Consider the following 16,473-nt stretch of genomic DNA (forward strand, 5'->3'; position numbering starts at 1 on the left):
TTGTTGGTGTCTACAGTCATTTGAGATGAACCAACACGTTTCAAAAACACTCCCACAGCAGCCAGCGCCATTAATCAGGTATAGCTGCAGGACAGCTCTTTGTTGTTTGATAGTCTGAGCCGAGGTCCTCCAGAAGCAGGAGGGGAAAAAAATAAAAAGCGTCTGAGCTTTCGGAAGTAGCAAGAATTAAACTAGGAGTTTAAAGGTCTGAAAGACATTAGCATGTATGTGATTATATTGTCAAGTATCGGGATGATACTTGGGATGAATAAACAACAGAGGATCTGAAGTTTCTGTCAATAGGTTTTAGGGTTTGTGTTTCCAAATCATAGCGCTATTTCTCTTATCGAACCCAATTTGAATGAGAAGCAATTTTACCTCGTTTGTCACATATGTGTGCAGTTCCCAGAAGCAGCTTCTCGCAACTTTGTGGTATTTAATGTGGTTTTTTTTTTTTTAGCCTTTCTTACTTGTTCTCTACTAACTACTGGCCTTTTGCCACCAGATATGATGTAATGGCCAAAATTTATAACATTTTCTTCAGAAGTATGGGTCCATCTGATGTGGTAATTATTTTGAAGTGAATGCAGTGGTGCTCGAAAACATTAAGTTAATCAATCTTGTGTGATTATAAATATTGCTAACAATACATTTGCAATATATCACGCAGCTCCAGTCAGTACCAGTCGAAGGTCAGTCAGATTTAATGAGAGAACACGGTCTCATTAAATCAAGTTGAAAAAAACAACACGATCCTGAGACCCAAATGACCTTATTTTGCTGTGTACATATACGATGTCAATAAGCCAAAGTTACAAGAAAGAAATCTCACACAGATTATTCAGCCAGAGTTCAATCACTGATCCCTCTACCATGAAACTGCCAGTATAAACACAATCTGCATTTGAACTCTCGCATTGCGAAAGTTACACCAGCAGCCTATAATTCACAGATATTTTCAAGAACAGAGACACTTAAAGGCAACATATTTTGATTTGAGGATCGAGAACGTGTACCATACGTGCAGTTTGAACCCTGACAGAAAACAGCTGAAGAGCCGCCTAATGACAAAATGATCTAAATCCAAATACCCAGCAAGGACACCGAACCGGGAGATCTTCTGTGCATCGGGTTTGTTGCCAGATTTAAAAATGAAGAAGCACCAGATGGTGGATGAGAGGGAACACAAGACCCAAGATCCAAACTTCCAAGGAGGTAACGTGCCAATACTGACACACATCGAGAGCCAACAAAGTTCTTATCTTTCAGACACTCGTACACCAGTTCCTTTTAAGAAACAGATTCCTCAATGTTATCTATGAAACTGTTGAGGAAAATAAAGCCTCCGCACACATTCGTGCTCATGTTCCGCCCACACGGGTGCTCTCACTTTCTGTGTCTGATTGGACTTTTTCTCAGACTGCGTGGGCTCATAAAGACTGATTGATTGAAGTATCCGCCAGTCTCCTGTTAATTGCTCTATTTAAGGTGCAGGTCGCACAAAAAGATGCCTTCACTCAGGGCTCTGAACACATCAGTACAACGCGCAAAAGTGTCGAAATCGGGCCGACAATATAACTTGGAACGCTGAGAAAAAGGCTCCAAATATTTCAGGGAATAATGGATTTTAAAAAAACATTATTTTTAACAGGGGAGAGGTATATCTAAAAATGGGCTGTAGTATTATGCAGTATACGGTATACTGACTGGGACAGGCTATCAACCAGTTAAGCATGTATTTAGAAAAAAAGAAAAAGCAAAGGCAGGGTAGAACCTTGGCAGGTCACTATATGATAAACACAGAGAGACAAGAATCCCCATATATCCTAAATGCATGTTTGTGTAATTTGGGAGGAAACAGGGAAACTTGCACATGAGAAGAGAGATCATGCGAACTCATAGAAAGGCCCCAAGTTTTTCTCTGGGGATAGCCTTGCTAGGAGGTAAGTGTTCGAACTACTACTCCACTGTGCCGCCCTCAGGAATTGTGCCATTAAAAGGAAATAAATTGAAAAGCTGAACATAAGAGAGTTGATTCCCAGCAGTCAATACATTTCAAAATAAGTTTCAGTCAACTTGATGCAGTGTTGAGACATGATTTTATATATGAGGTCCAACACAGATTATCTAAAGTTGCCTGAGGCGATGGATCTGCTCTAGTGGTCCTAACTATTTTAAATGTTTTGTCGAGGGGTGCACAATCTGATATCTGGTGTCTCGCCTGAGTGACAAACCAGTGTTCAACATAGCATGAGCTGTTCTCCACTCTCACAGGTTATCATTTGCTTTTTGTGATTAAAGGTAAATAAAAAAGGAGAAAAAAAAAGACCTTGGGTTTCATGTCTGAGGACTGTGTGTGATGGTCACTATCATCAGTGTTGTCTCTAGATGTCACATCTGTGGTTTAAGCATTTTGCACTGGTTGGCTGATCACTTTCTGAAATCTTACAATTAGTCCAAAGTGACAAAAAATTAAGTAATTGTACTTAGTTGTGATATTTTTATCTCAGGATATAAATGACTGAATTGAACATTAATCTGCACACTTTTTACTTTGTCTCCCTACATTTGAAAACAAATGTATTTTCTGCTCAAAACATTTTAAAAAGTGGCTTTATTTAGGCATTTATTTGAAAGCTATGGATTGTAACTCAGAGTTAAAGGGAAATAAACAAATCAGCTTAGAGTTATTGACACTGAAGCGGCAAAAGTTCACAATCTTACATTTATCAGTCAAATGTCTAATCAAAGCAAAATTAAGTTCAATATCATGATGCAAGCAAAACAGTGACCTGACTGTGCAAGTAAAGTATTGCAATAGTGAAAGTTAAGAGTGTGCACATGTGCTTACTTGTAAACGGCAATACCAACAGAAAAAAGTTCAAAAGGTCTTAAAGAGGAAAAAGTACCATTACTTAATAGTAAAAAACTAAACAATGTTCCCTTATTACCTTTGTACTTGAATACATTTCAGAACCTGTACATTTTCTTTTGTAAAGAAGTTGAATTTGTTGTTTACTTTCTCATGTTGCATGGTAGTTTAACCGTTGCCTCATGGGGACAGCAGTGGGTTGGAATCTGGGCCCTGGCCAAATTTGCATGTTCTCCCTGTGTGCATTTTCCTTCCCGTCACGGACACCGATTCCCTTCCACAGTCGAAAAACATGCATTGCGTTGGGATGCATTGGGATGGACTCTCATCTAACTTGTAGTAAAAAGGTTCAAGAAGGTCGAAAAAATCCTCTGTGGGATTTGTTCGACTGCTTTGGATTTGTGAAGCTCAAACTGTTCTTACATACAAAGCTGTGAAATCAGCTGGACTGAGAGGATTGCTGTGTGCCGAGAGAGTGTGTGCAAGGCTGTAAGACTAAAACCTTGTTTTCTGTGGGCAGTGTACTCAGCGTACTCACCCTCCTCCTCCTCCTCCTCCATTCAGACAGTAAGAAAGCACAGAGGGAAACGTAGGGGACAAAGTTCTGGCAGGGATCCCGTTCCAGCAGGGAAACACGTGAGGCCGAAGAGGACTAACCATTGAGCTGCAGCAGCGTTTCCTGGAGCTCGTGTCCTGCATATTTTAAACAGCTCTCTGCTCCAAAACACCACAGTCTGCGTGTCCTTTACAGACTCAAACAGGTCTTGCTCAGATTACACTGCATTTGGCTCCATCCATCAACCCTGCCCGGCCTCACCGCATGATGCTGCCACCACCATGCTTCACAGTGGCGGTGATGTGTTCAGGGTGCCATGCGGTGCTGGTGTTCCACCACACATAGCATGTTGCACTTAATCAAAAATGTTCAATCTTGGTTTTATCCGACCGGAGCAGCTTCCTTCACATTTGCCATTTTCCCCAACATGACGTGTGGCAAACTGCAAACAGGATTTCTTATGGCTTTTTATGACAATGGCTTTGTTATTGCCACTCTCGGGATATTTTTATGTTGATAACTTATCCCTGCTTTAAACTCCACAGCTTTATCCCTGACCTGTCTGGTGTGTTCCTTAGTCTTCATGATGCTGTTTGTTCGCAAATGTCCTCGAATGAACGCCTGAGGCCTTCGTAGAACAGCTGGATTTATACCGAGATTAGATTGCACACAGGTGGACGCCGTTTGCTTAATGGGTGACTTCTGAAGACACTTGGATTGACTGGTTTTTATTTAGGGGGTAACAGAGTAAAGGGGGCGGAATGCTTTTGCATGTCACTCTACAAAAGTGGATCTTTAAGAAAAATTTGAAAACCATTTATTATTTTCCTTCCACTTCACAATTATATGGCACCTTGTGTTGGTCTTTCACATAGAATCAAATTAAAATACATTCACATTAGTAACCCCCCTCCCTCCCAAAAAAAAAACTAAACAAAAAAAAACCCAAGCACGTACAATTTAAAGCAATTTTATTGATGACAACAAATGAGTGAAAATGAGTAGTAAAACATTTCCATCTATTGCAGTCATCGTAGAAGGTCGATCATCTTTTGGGAAGGTGTTAGTCGGCAACAGATTTCATTTTGTCGCAGGAGCAAAATGGATGAAGTTCATGGACTTGACCGTTGATGGCAGTCAAAAACAGAGAGTACAAAGACAAACTGTACACTTAATTGCCCAGTTAAGTGTTGAGGTAATGTATAAAATACTGTTCGGATGAATGGGCAGAGTACAATCATTCAGACATAAAATATGTTCATATAGGTACATAAATGCTCAGACAATGTTTTTCTATTGCACACTATGACTCATTGTAACAGCAACAGAGGACAATTGATCTGAAACGAAATGGTATCATGGAATAAACGAGAATGAGGAAGCACCTTGATTCACAGGCGATGCTTCAGACTTTAAATCAACAACCTTGTCAGATAAACTACTCGGAGGCGCACACAGTGAAGATATGAGCCAAAAAAAATATATACTTGGCACCTCTAATCTGCAGCTCCAGAGCTTCAAATGCTCTGTAACACCCTCAGCAGGTCAATGTGCTTTAGAAAGCAAAAATACTGTCGGTACAAGTGCAACATTTACAGAGTAATGCAAAAGTAAAACGACAAATGCAGAATGCTGGGTCTAAGGTCATTCTTGGCAACCTAAAAAGCACTTGAAAGCAGTTGAATCAGTTTTAACTTCCCAACTGATGATATGAGACATGGCGGAAGAGGAAGGAGGCAAACTGTACGTTGGTTCGTTCGTAGAAGTTCGTAAGTTATCACCAAAATCCTCTTCCCATCAAACCCAACATCAAAGTGACGAGTTTTTCTTTCTTTCTTTTTTTTTAAATGCCAGAAGACGTCAGCAGGCCTCTTACGGATAAAAAAACCCAGCATCGTTTCCGACTGAACCGACGACCTGCGGGCCTTGTCAAAGTGTTGAGGAACAAAAGTGCATCATATTTTGTGAAATACTTAGAAATAGCTCAACATTAAAAACAACACTCTTAATATAATAAACATCTGAAATATCTTTTTTTTTCTCCTTTTTTTTTAATATCTCACTAGTGCAACAACAGACTTGTTCAAATAAAGAGAAACGGTATTAACCTGCAGGCAATCAAAGCTTTTTAAACATCTAATAATTTTCTTGCCACAGTAGCAGAACAGTTAAGAAGGCAACTTAATGATTGATGCGTGAACACAAACATGCCAACATTATACACATCGCTCTTTTTTTTTTTTAAAGAAATAAATAATTGAAGTATCATCTTTATCCTCTTCTTAAATAATTTCCATCTCTATATGACTCTGATGCACATTTAATATAAAGTATCTAATACACAACTGCAATTTCAACACTACTGTTATACATAATATAGTTCTCTATGTTTATCTTTCATTCAACTTTGGAGATAAAATGCTTACAGAATGAAGACCTGTAAACGTCACCTTTTCCACTCGTAACTATATGACCTTAATATTGTAGAACATCAAATGTTGGTCATTTTATTTCTTGCTTTTCCTTACTCTTTTTTTTTTTTTTTTTTTAAACAAACGTTATGTACAGAGTAGCTGATAACGAAGGCAGGATTGTCTAAAACTGAAAATCAACAAGTGCTTGGTGTTTTTTTTCTCTTATTGTGTCAGAAAAGTTTTTACACGTTTCCCCTCAAACATTTCCTCCAATTATAACCGAGCGAACAAACAGTACCAGTGTAGAATAATATTAATAATATAATGCGATACTGGAAGAACATGAGGATATGGACATCCATGACCGGCCGTTCTCACGCATTTACCTGACACATCATCACTATACGATGCTGTTTACACGGCTCCCCGTAAAGATTGATTACGATGCAGAGACCAAAGCGGCAGCTTTTGTTTTTCAGCCCACAAGGCAAACACCTCACCCTGCTGCACGTTTCGCCCACTGGCGAGAAGATCTGTGGTGCAGGCTTCTGGTCTGGCGACAAGTTGTGCAAGGTAAGCAACCTACTTAGGTCTGTCCCAAAAGCTTGAATGATTGCATTCTGCCTGTCATACATTTGATTTTCAAACCTGTTTCAACGCTTTGTGCCTATTTGTGAGCGGATAATGAGAGCTCTGTTATCAAGGGGTGCTTCAGCAATTCAGTATTGCACTTTCGTAAAGCTGTGAAGTTCGTCAGAGAGACAATTAAAAATCAACGCAGCAGAGAAAATCCTGACGTTTGGTCCATAGTGAGGGTTAGGTTCGAACAATGCCTCTCCATGAATATGTTTGGCCCTGTATGCCTGAAAACCCCCCACACATTTTCTCAACTCACACCAACGACTTCTAACTTTTAATCACAAATGTGATGAAGGCTGAGATAGCCAACGGATCACAAAGGGTGTTTTCTCAGACTTGACGAAGCTCCTCTGGGGACACACAACAGGTCAAGTCCCCATCTTGAGAAGCTGAGAGGTGCTGTGTGTGAGTTACAAACTGATCTGTATAAAATCAATAGGATTCAGTGCAGAAGCGTGCACAGCAAGTGACACTACTGTACATATTGCTACTCATACAGTCAACTGAACTGTAGCCAAATCAGTTACCTAATTTGAAGGTGATGCTGAGGACCTGATCCCTTGGTATTGAGCTCTGCAAAACAGTTATGGTGATACTTGTTCCGTGCAGCAAAAGGGTACAAGTGTCATGTCTCACCAGCTGGCCGTCAGCCATGTAGCTGCATGGAAACACCAGCAGAGGGAGGCAGAGGATGTCAGCGAAGGAATATAAATTAGGATCGTACAAGAGCTTAACCGTGGCCAGCTCTCTAAATAGAATTGGCACTGTTTAGTAGGTATGAAACTCAGATGATATACAAACACTACAACACCTTTACACACCCGAAGACTTTGTTCTATATGGAACACAACACCTTATGGTCAGTAAGAGTTAATCACACACAAGTGCAGCCTCAATGATGTGATTAACTTTTGACTGAAGAGAATGAATATCTGCCTCACGTGGTCCCTCCATCCTCCTTAATGGCACATCGGAGAAAATGCTCACTGCAATGAGGACACACACGGTCACAAATGGCACCTGTAACAACCGGTCCAACTGTGTGACACACGAAAAGGTCTGCTGATACAACAATGATCCCAAAAACACTGAATCCAAATTATTGTTGGGAGTAATTGTCCATACGAGTAAGCAGGAAGTGGTATAAGAGACATGAATGCATCGCAGCCAATGCAGAAGACTGTCATGGTTTGTGTGTTACAGGGGGTTGATGTAGGGAGGCTGTCCTTGCTCTTTCCTCAGTGCCGGGAGAAGATGCAGCACAATATGTGTCCAAAGAGGAAGCAGTAAGAGTTCAAAGCTGCTCAATGTTCGGCCTTGAGGTACAACAGTGCAGGACAGGCTGGACCAAATACAGCGAGTCAATCTTTTATCAGTCTATTTAGGCATTTGCTCATCTGCACGCACACCAACACAAAGCTCCTGCTGACTGTCGGTTAAAACACATATATTCTGAGCCGCCTGTTTATGCACTTCTGTAGAAGGTTTGTATTCTCGCACGTAAGCTGTTGGCGTTGAAGGTAGTCCGAGGTCTGCATGTCGATGCAGAAGGTTGAATTACACGCTGTCACTTGGATCCAGGCAGTTCGAGAAATGCATCTGACTCTCCGCGGCAACACAAACCAGTTTAAAGGTGCAACCAAAATATAACCAACCGAAAAAAAGAGGACTGGTCTGTACTTGAGGTCTGACCATTAATATGGAGATATACTGTATATTTCAAATTTCATCGGAGTTTGTACTTGTTTTGGATTTGTACTTCTGAGATATACACACCAGGCCTGGATCCTAGTCCCATATTGTCACCTTCTTGGAGCTGCTGATGCAGTCAATCCCATGAAGTGGGCTCAGAACAGCAGGGTCTTTTTTTGATCAATGGGAGCCCTGATGACGCCTCTCTAACTCCTCTTGCACAAAAGACGTTAGCAGAGACTGTCCGCTTTCACATGGAGGATTTTGGAGAAGCCGGGTCGCTTCTTCAGAGCCTGAAAGGTGAAAAACAAGGACCGATATCAGGATACCCACATGAGCTTTGCTGCTTATCCAACAAATGCATATTCCTCACAAACGTAGCACCAGGGGAAATAAAGTTAATGTTGAGTTAATATCGTTTGCAACTGTGTCGGCCAACTATTTGCGCCACAATCAGTTGTGTGCAGGCAGGGGTGGAAGTAAAATCCAAGGGCATTGATGAAATGAGAGCAAAAAAAAAGGAGAAAGATTAAACATTATTCAGAATTTCAGTGTTTGTTATCCTCAACCATCGGCCATTACATTCACACAATCAAATCTGTAATGACTGAAATAATAACCGAAGCGTAGCTTGGGTTTGATGTTAATGAAAGGAATTCTCACAAACCCAAAGCCCGACTTTGATGGAAAATCTCAAGTTTGTTGAATTTAGTTTGTTAGCAGTGGTTTGTGCTCCTTTGTTTTGTGCACGTTGTTGGTTCAGGCCACTTTATTTTTCACATGGAAAGATTTGTTAAATAATCACATTTATTTTCAAAAGATGAGAAATGCTGCAAAGCTTCATTAATCCACCTGTGATTTTGGGCAATTTTTTTTATCTGTTTTAGACACGTGTTCAGAAAGTATCTAAAACAAATCAAATAATGGCAGAATAAAATGCAGTCAAAATGGTTCAATCAATGTGAAGGTGCGAGAGTTTCCAAAAGCAATAAAAATGCTGATGAGCTTCAAAGTAAAATTTTGAATTAATGAGAATTTGAAGCTGACCAGCTGTACTGTCTTTCTGGAATTACTTATAGAATAGAATAGAATAGAATAGAATAGAATAGAATAGAATAGTTAAGGGATTGAGGGGGTTAAGGGGTGTTGTTATCCTGGGTTGGTGAAGCCATATAAATATAAGAGAATCTTGTTCATGATGTGGGCTGGCACCCTTTGGCTAAATGATAATAATCAACACGTGACGTGGGTTTGTTTGTTTGTTTGTTTGTTTGTTTCCCCCTTGAAAATGGATGTTTTTTATCTTTGGTTTTCAAAACGTAAAGTTGAAGATACGACCTGTAAAATTCACCAATCAGTGGGTTGTGGCTGTTCTTGTGTTCCTGAAGCTGCCAGTCAAGCTGTAAGATGTTTAAGTGTGATTATAGGATGTGATTCAGAGAAACTGTTACCTGCAGCTTGTTGACCATCTCATCAAACAATTTTCTTGCTTCCGGGCTGTTGGGATCTTCAAAGTAGTCTTCGATTCCAATCTGGACCACGATGGACTTGAGGTTACGACAAACACCTGCGAGATTGGAGGGAAGAATCAAGGAAGAGCCAATTTTTAAATTTGGTTTGAAAAGTCATTAAAATACAATAACAGTTGTGCAGTTTTATTTGAAATGTTTTGTTTTTGTTGTTTAGAATTTTTCAAAGTCACTGTAACTGAATGAAGAAAATAACCGCAGCAGTGGAACAGCCGCTTTCAATATCAGGTTACTGATGAATTTCTCAAATGAGGGAATCGGCCCTACGAGGATTACTTTAAAGTACAACAGGAGATACACAAGATTGAACATTTTAACTTCTTAAGTAAAATAAAATCATACATGCATAATACATACAATTATAATAGCCTACCAAAATGTACTCAATTGGAAGGTATGATGTAAATGTAGATTCAGGAAACCACATTTTACTCTCATTCGTCAAACTTTCAATGCAATCGTAAACAAACAAAATCAATTGTGAAGGCACACTCAGTTCATCATTAACTTGAGATTCATTGTGGGACGATTTAAAATGACAAACGTGGTGTTTCATTAAGTCCTGCATTGAAAAATTCTGAGAACCAGTGTCCCACTGCCTTGTGAGAAGACGGTTTTAAACTCACTGTTGAAGTGAAGCAGGGCTTTTGGGGTGACCGGTGTGGAAGTGAGCACCAGCATCTCCAGGCCCTTCAGTCCTTCCCTGCAGACCTCTGCTGCCACCTCCTGGTTGATTTCACTCACGTGGTCTAACTCCAAAACCTGCAGGCGCATGCAGTTCCTCGCTGTACAGGCGGAGAAGAAAAGGAGGGGAAATATATCGCAGAGGCTACTCAAGGACATTTAGGCTTGTTTGTATTCAAAGTGGCTGCAGCTGGAATGCAGGCCTAAAAACTGAATGCAAGAATATAGTTGTTTTAATGAAGAGAAAAAAAACTGCTAAAAATGTAATAAATAAAGTAAAAAATCACTGTCACTTTCTTGATGTGGCACATCAGAATGTGTGCGACCACAATGATTGTGATTTAATACTGTAGCTGAAATTCTGAAAAAATGAATATTCCATGAAGAATATTTACCCAGAGAGGCCAGACCCTGAATCCCGCATCCAGCTCCACCCACACCGAGAGCGCGGAGGTGAGGCCAGCATCTTCCAATAGTTTGCAGACATCGGTTACTGAAGCGAGCAGGTTGTTGGCTTCAAGACACAAACATTCAGAGAAATCTATTTATTTGAGCCGTAAAACAACGCCTGAAGAAATACTGTAGGTTTGTCTGTGCATTACCATGGGTGCAGTGGAGCCACCTGTAGGGAAATGATGTCTCTACATCCAGCTCCAAGAGCCCAGATCACCTCCTGGCCCACTGGGTCTGTGGCACTCCTTCAAAACGACACATTAGAGGACTGAGTGCATTTCTGAGGTGAGTGGAACGTAACATAAAACATTTGGGGTTTGGTGGAGAGCTTGAGATGAAGTTTTTTATTTATTTTTTTCGTAAAGATGTAGGTGGTTGGCCTACCTGTAGGTGACAGCCTGAAGGGCTCGGCAGTAGCAGCTGGCCAGCCAGAGGGAGCGATCAGTCAGCAGGTTGGGGCAGTGTGAAATCTTCAGAATCAGCAGGTTGCTTCCTGTGGCCTTTAACAACGCCTCCAGACCCTCCTCCAGACAGCCACTTAGATGGAAATGCAAGCGAAGGTCAACATAAAAACACAGACAGAAAAAGTAATTCTGATGTTGCTCAGCACTTCCAGTCTACCTGCACTTCATTTTTTTCAGACATGGCAAAAAAAAAAATAATATTTTTTTTAAATCCTACAATATTCCCAGCAATATATGCAAGTATCAGCATGTCTCTACAGGACCTGGACAACTTCATTTATTCCCCTTCACATTAGAAACAAAACACTAAAATGAAAAACACATGCACATCTTCCGGTTTAATCAAGCATCTGCCAGGAAATGAAAACTGATATTTCACATGCTGACTGTAACTAAACAGCACAGAAATGACAGAATTCATCACTGCACTTCCTTCTGTTGGCATCGTCTCAGCAATCCATGTTTGAGGAAGGCAACATGCTTATTGAAGCCAAAATAGTAACTTGTACAGCAATAGAAGAGACGAGTCAATAGTTTGTAAAGTACAGTGTGCAGCTGCAGCACTTGGCCTGCCTCTCTCTCTCTCTCTCTCTCTGTTGTTCTGCTGCATGTGTTTCTCACCGTGTGCTTTTAAGGTAGTCATCCTTGGTTTCCTTCTTGCCTCTCTGTCTGGGTTTGAGGTTTTGCAGGATGAGTGAGTGCGTCTGTGTGCACCACTGAGACAATGTGCTCAGAAACTAGGACCAAAAACAAAAAAAGATCAACTTCATACTCCTTGACTTGATCACAGGTGTTAATATCCACACCGGTGACACTCAACCTCAAGCTGGGGGTCCACATCTTGCCGTGAACTACGCACCTTGGAAGAAATGCGAGCGTTTTCCAGCAGCACTCTGGTCCACACCGCTGGGTGGCGAGCCACAAACTTCCAGTTGCGGCAGACCTCGGCGGCTCTCAGCAAAGTTTTAGTGTCCAGGTAGGTGAAGATGCAGAAGAGGGCCGCGCGAATCTTCAGGATCTCCGGACTGATCACCTCGTTTGATTTAGACGGGCTCTTTTCATGGCGGCAGGGTTTACTGTAGATACCTTCAGACCGATCTGTGTAAAGAAAAGATTCAGCGAAAGGAGAAGAAGCAGGTTTTATCCGAACAAATACTGTAGAGGAAAAGATTCTTCCTATATGAAGGTATCCCACATACAATAAGATAACGCACTGTCCTACTTGTGTGGCCTCGACCGCTGCACAATCAAAGAGAACCAGTGGTAACTAAGGATACGACGGTATGTTCTCAACTTACTGGATATTGGAAAGAGAAGTAAAAAAAAAAAAAAAAAAAGATCCTTTTGCAATGAGGCTGTTTCTTTTCTTGAAGCTAACAACTTGCCATCAACAGGGAGAATGTCATGCTCCTCTGAATCGGCTCTGCTGCCAGTTTCAGCCGGCTCTCTCGATGCTTTGTGGATAATTCACGTTCACATAATACTTTTTGAACTTTCCTTCACCTGTCTATTTCACTTTTATGTCATTTTAAATCTGTCAAATATGAAATGCACTGAAAGATGGATACATAAAGAAGTAACAGATAATTCAGAGGACCCAAAAACATGCATTGAAGGTTCATGGGTATTATGTAATGTCGAGTGTCATAATGAACTGGTCACCTGTCTAAGTTGCCTTCCATAATTTGCATAAACCAGCATACAGGATGGGTGCAGGCTGCAATAAACACCAGAATCAAGAATCCAGTCAATCTACTCAGTAACCTCAAGCTCCCAGTGTTACGACTGGTCAACAGCTATTCTGTCACATGGTGGCGCCAGACCTCAACAAAACGACGACAGAAATTACATAATTTTTTTACTTCTTTCTGCTGCTATCTATTGCCTGATACCATGTGTCCAATCCAGGCCGGGCTTATTCCTCCCAGCAAGATTGCTCTGAGATGACTCATTTCATCTTTGGCCTTGGAAGGCGTCTGCTTGAAACCATCAGGGCTATGAACCATTGCTTACACTTTCACTCTCTCTTCCTCTCTTTTTCTATCCATCACGCACACACACATACACACAAACACACACACACACACACCGCCTACGCTCAAGATTTCCAAATGAACTAAAAAAGCCAGGCTGTGTGTTGCACGCTGAGAAAAAAGCTGTGGTCATGCAGATACATACCATATAAAACCTGGCAGAGACTCCCCCAATAAGGAGAACAACGTCAGAGCAGAGGAATGCCAGGAACATGTTGAGCCTTACGTGGAGGAGAGCGTTTCACTTAATGGGGCAGTCGTAAGCCATTCAGATGTGAATTTGTCACAGATCTTTGGCCCAGTTACGCTCCCTCCAGGACCACCCCGGGTCCACCTTGTATTTATATACCCAACAGCAGGTGGAATAAAAGCAGCGCTGCAGCAGCAAGTTCCAAAAGTTGACAGAGACATGCATAACCTGCGGTGGATCTGAATTGTGCTCAACACAAAGCTTCATTTTTGAAGAGGAATTAAGGCAATAACAAAGAAGAAACACTGAGCTGCAACACTTAGAGCAATGCGGGACTAGATTTTGAACACCAGCCATAATAATAGTAGCAAACTATCTTTTGGAAAATGACTTGAGTCGCTTCTGAAATCTCTGCCACAGAGCTGGCTTTTATTTGTCTACAATTCATCTACTACAGATACCTTTAATGTGTGAGGTGGTCCTCCCCTGGGGGGGCCAGAGAGCTACGGGGAGGTGCAACAGAAAGTCAATTTGGGGAAATTTATTTAAATGTCTATTTTTCTGAATGAATTTTTTTGTAAGAGCAACTGAGAAGAATTAAAATAGTAAAATAGCCTTTAGTGCACAACCAAAGTGGATCAACAATTAGGGCCCATAGTTCTCAAAATCTGTTAACAATCATATCTTGCAATGTAAAACAAAATTGCTGACAAATTAGAGCCTTCAACCATCAGTTACTGAGATAAAGTTGTGGGGGGCACACATTGTGGTTCAAGTGTGGCGGTGCTTCTCCTGCCCCACTTTGTTAACCCCTGATATACCGGTATGTCTGTCTTTAAAAGACATGCAGCAGAGTTGAGGCGTCTTCTCTCCATTAGCTCATGGGTGAGTTTGGAAAAAACAATTTTTTTGGTTAGTGAGACATGTCAAACATTATTACATTATTACAGCAAATACGAGTCAGATCCACATTCATCGCTTCCTCTATGGTCATTTTGTAAGCCCTTTATTCTGTGAACTCTTGCTCTGATATGTCTGAGCAGCTGGCTGGATATTAGACTGCAGAGAGAGCATGTGCGATACATGATGGGGATTTCTAAGAATAACCAGTTCTAGTGCTCTTAACAGCTTCCCAGAGAGCCCTTACTTGTGTTGGGGCGGTACGCCGCCCTGCTGTGGTGAGAATAGGGTGCGGCAGACTGCTGGACCTCAGCCACAGCTCTCCTCTCTTGTTCCCACATCTCCACTTCAGATTCGGTGGTTCGGGATCCAACATCAGACACGTCACCCTCCTCGCCTTCGGTGCTGTTCCTGTAAGGTCGCCGCTGCCAGTTCTGGATTGCCTGTTTGCGAAGACCCCAGTTTCTCGACGCACATCCGGGGGAGCGTTCGTAGCCTGCCTCGCCCAGCCGGCACTGCATGTGATAGTACTGGGCTTCGGGACAGTCCTCCATGGGATGCATCTCAACGCTGTCGCTGTCGTAACCGCCAGAGCCCTGTGACATGGACTTCACCCTCCCAGATGCTCTGCAGGAAAGTAGAAGGCAGTCTACTATAAATATACAATAGTTGTAAGGATAACGAAATACTTGAATGCCCCATGACAACATGAACTGCAGGCTGAATAATGACCACAGAGCTCCAATAAACAGAGGCACTACCAGAATCTTCAGGGGAATGTGTCTGTTGGCTTTCTGTTATTGAGATAAATAAAAATAGCTCAACCTTGTGTTTGTTTATTCAACGTGAAGCCACAGTTTGCAGCTCTGACTCATTTACATATAAATACCTCTGTGAAGTTGTCAGGTTGTGGTCTGAAAGGAGATAGTTTGACCAAACCAATCTTGTAAGTTTGCAGGAAACCAGTAGAAACAAGAAGACAAGAAAAATAATACGTACTGCTTGGTAAACACGACATCTATGATAATTCTCTCCGTGTTTCAGTGGGTTAAACTGAGGAGTTATAATGTGTAGATTAGTAATATTGAGAGGTACAAATTGGTGGTTCTCCTTAACATTTATGAAATATTAGATTTGGTTGTGGTAAATGATACTTTGGTTTGCAAAGACACATGCAGAGGTCACTGAAAACTAGACAGTCATAGATAGAATAGACAGAAACTGTCTAACTGATGTAGATTCTAATTTAAGTTCAATGATCTATTTGTACTCTCACATTGCTAAACAATGATGTTTCTGACAGACAGTGCTTGATCACAATTGCTACATACTTCTTAAAAAATAAAGGAGGTACTAATAACTGAAAATAAGACGTGATAGAAAATAAATTCTTATTATATCACATTTAATTGTTATAAATGCGCACATTGTTTTACTGTGGTGGAGTTGCTGTGAAACATTAGTTGAGCTCTGATGAAGGATTCGCTCAATAACTTGAGCTGAAGATACATCAGTTATTAATACATTTTGGTATCTTAAAGTATTCCTTTAGGAGAATGCACTTATGAGAAATCATAAAAAAAGAAAACAAATCTATAAAGTAGTGACAAGAAGGAACAAGAAACAAGGCAACCTTGTTAACCTTTTTTAATCAACATATCTAACAACTTCATATTCACAATGTCAGCCTCAGATCTTATTTAGTGCAAAATTAATGTTTTGTCTCAATTTTCTTTTACTTTTGTGTTGGTATCTAATTTAGACGGTAAAGACGATCGTTGGTCCACTGCCACAAAACCCCTGGCATGAAACAGGTGCATTTCAGAGGACTCCTGGTAAAAATCAACTTCTATACATGCATGAACTGATACAGTACTTAAAATAACCTCACAGCTCACATGAGAACAGAGCAGTTACAAAAACCAGCCTCTTAAAAGTAGGGCATTTTTCTCAGATTCCTCTCTCTCTCTCTCTCTCTCTCTCTCTCTCTCTCTCTCTCTCTCTCTCTCTCTCTCTCTCCTCTCTCTCTCTCTCTCTCACTGCTGTC

The 16,473-nt window shown here is 41.0% G+C and overlaps 1 protein-coding gene across 1 annotated transcript; it reads right to left on the minus strand.

Annotated features, from left to right (window-relative positions):
• Positions 1-5,977: 5,977 nt before the first annotated feature.
• Positions 5,978-15,031, minus strand: LOC308109834 (F-box only protein 41-like; the record flags this gene model as incomplete). Its single annotated transcript, XM_080463641.1, has 9 exons — positions 5,978-8,466; positions 9,625-9,740; positions 10,329-10,487; positions 10,782-10,900; positions 10,989-11,084; positions 11,224-11,376; positions 11,925-12,040; positions 12,163-12,401; positions 14,674-15,031. The coding sequence occupies 9 exons, from the start codon at positions 15,029-15,031 to the stop codon at positions 8,404-8,406; spliced, it is 1,419 nt and encodes a 472-aa protein (XP_080319767.1). The 3' UTR covers positions 5,978-8,403.
• Positions 15,032-16,473: the final 1,442 nt, after the last annotated feature.

The sequence above is a fragment of the Lipophrys pholis genome (genome assembly GCF_963383615.2).
Source record: "Lipophrys pholis genome assembly, chromosome: 5".
NCBI lineage: Eukaryota > Metazoa > Chordata > Actinopteri > Blenniiformes > Blenniidae > Lipophrys > Lipophrys pholis.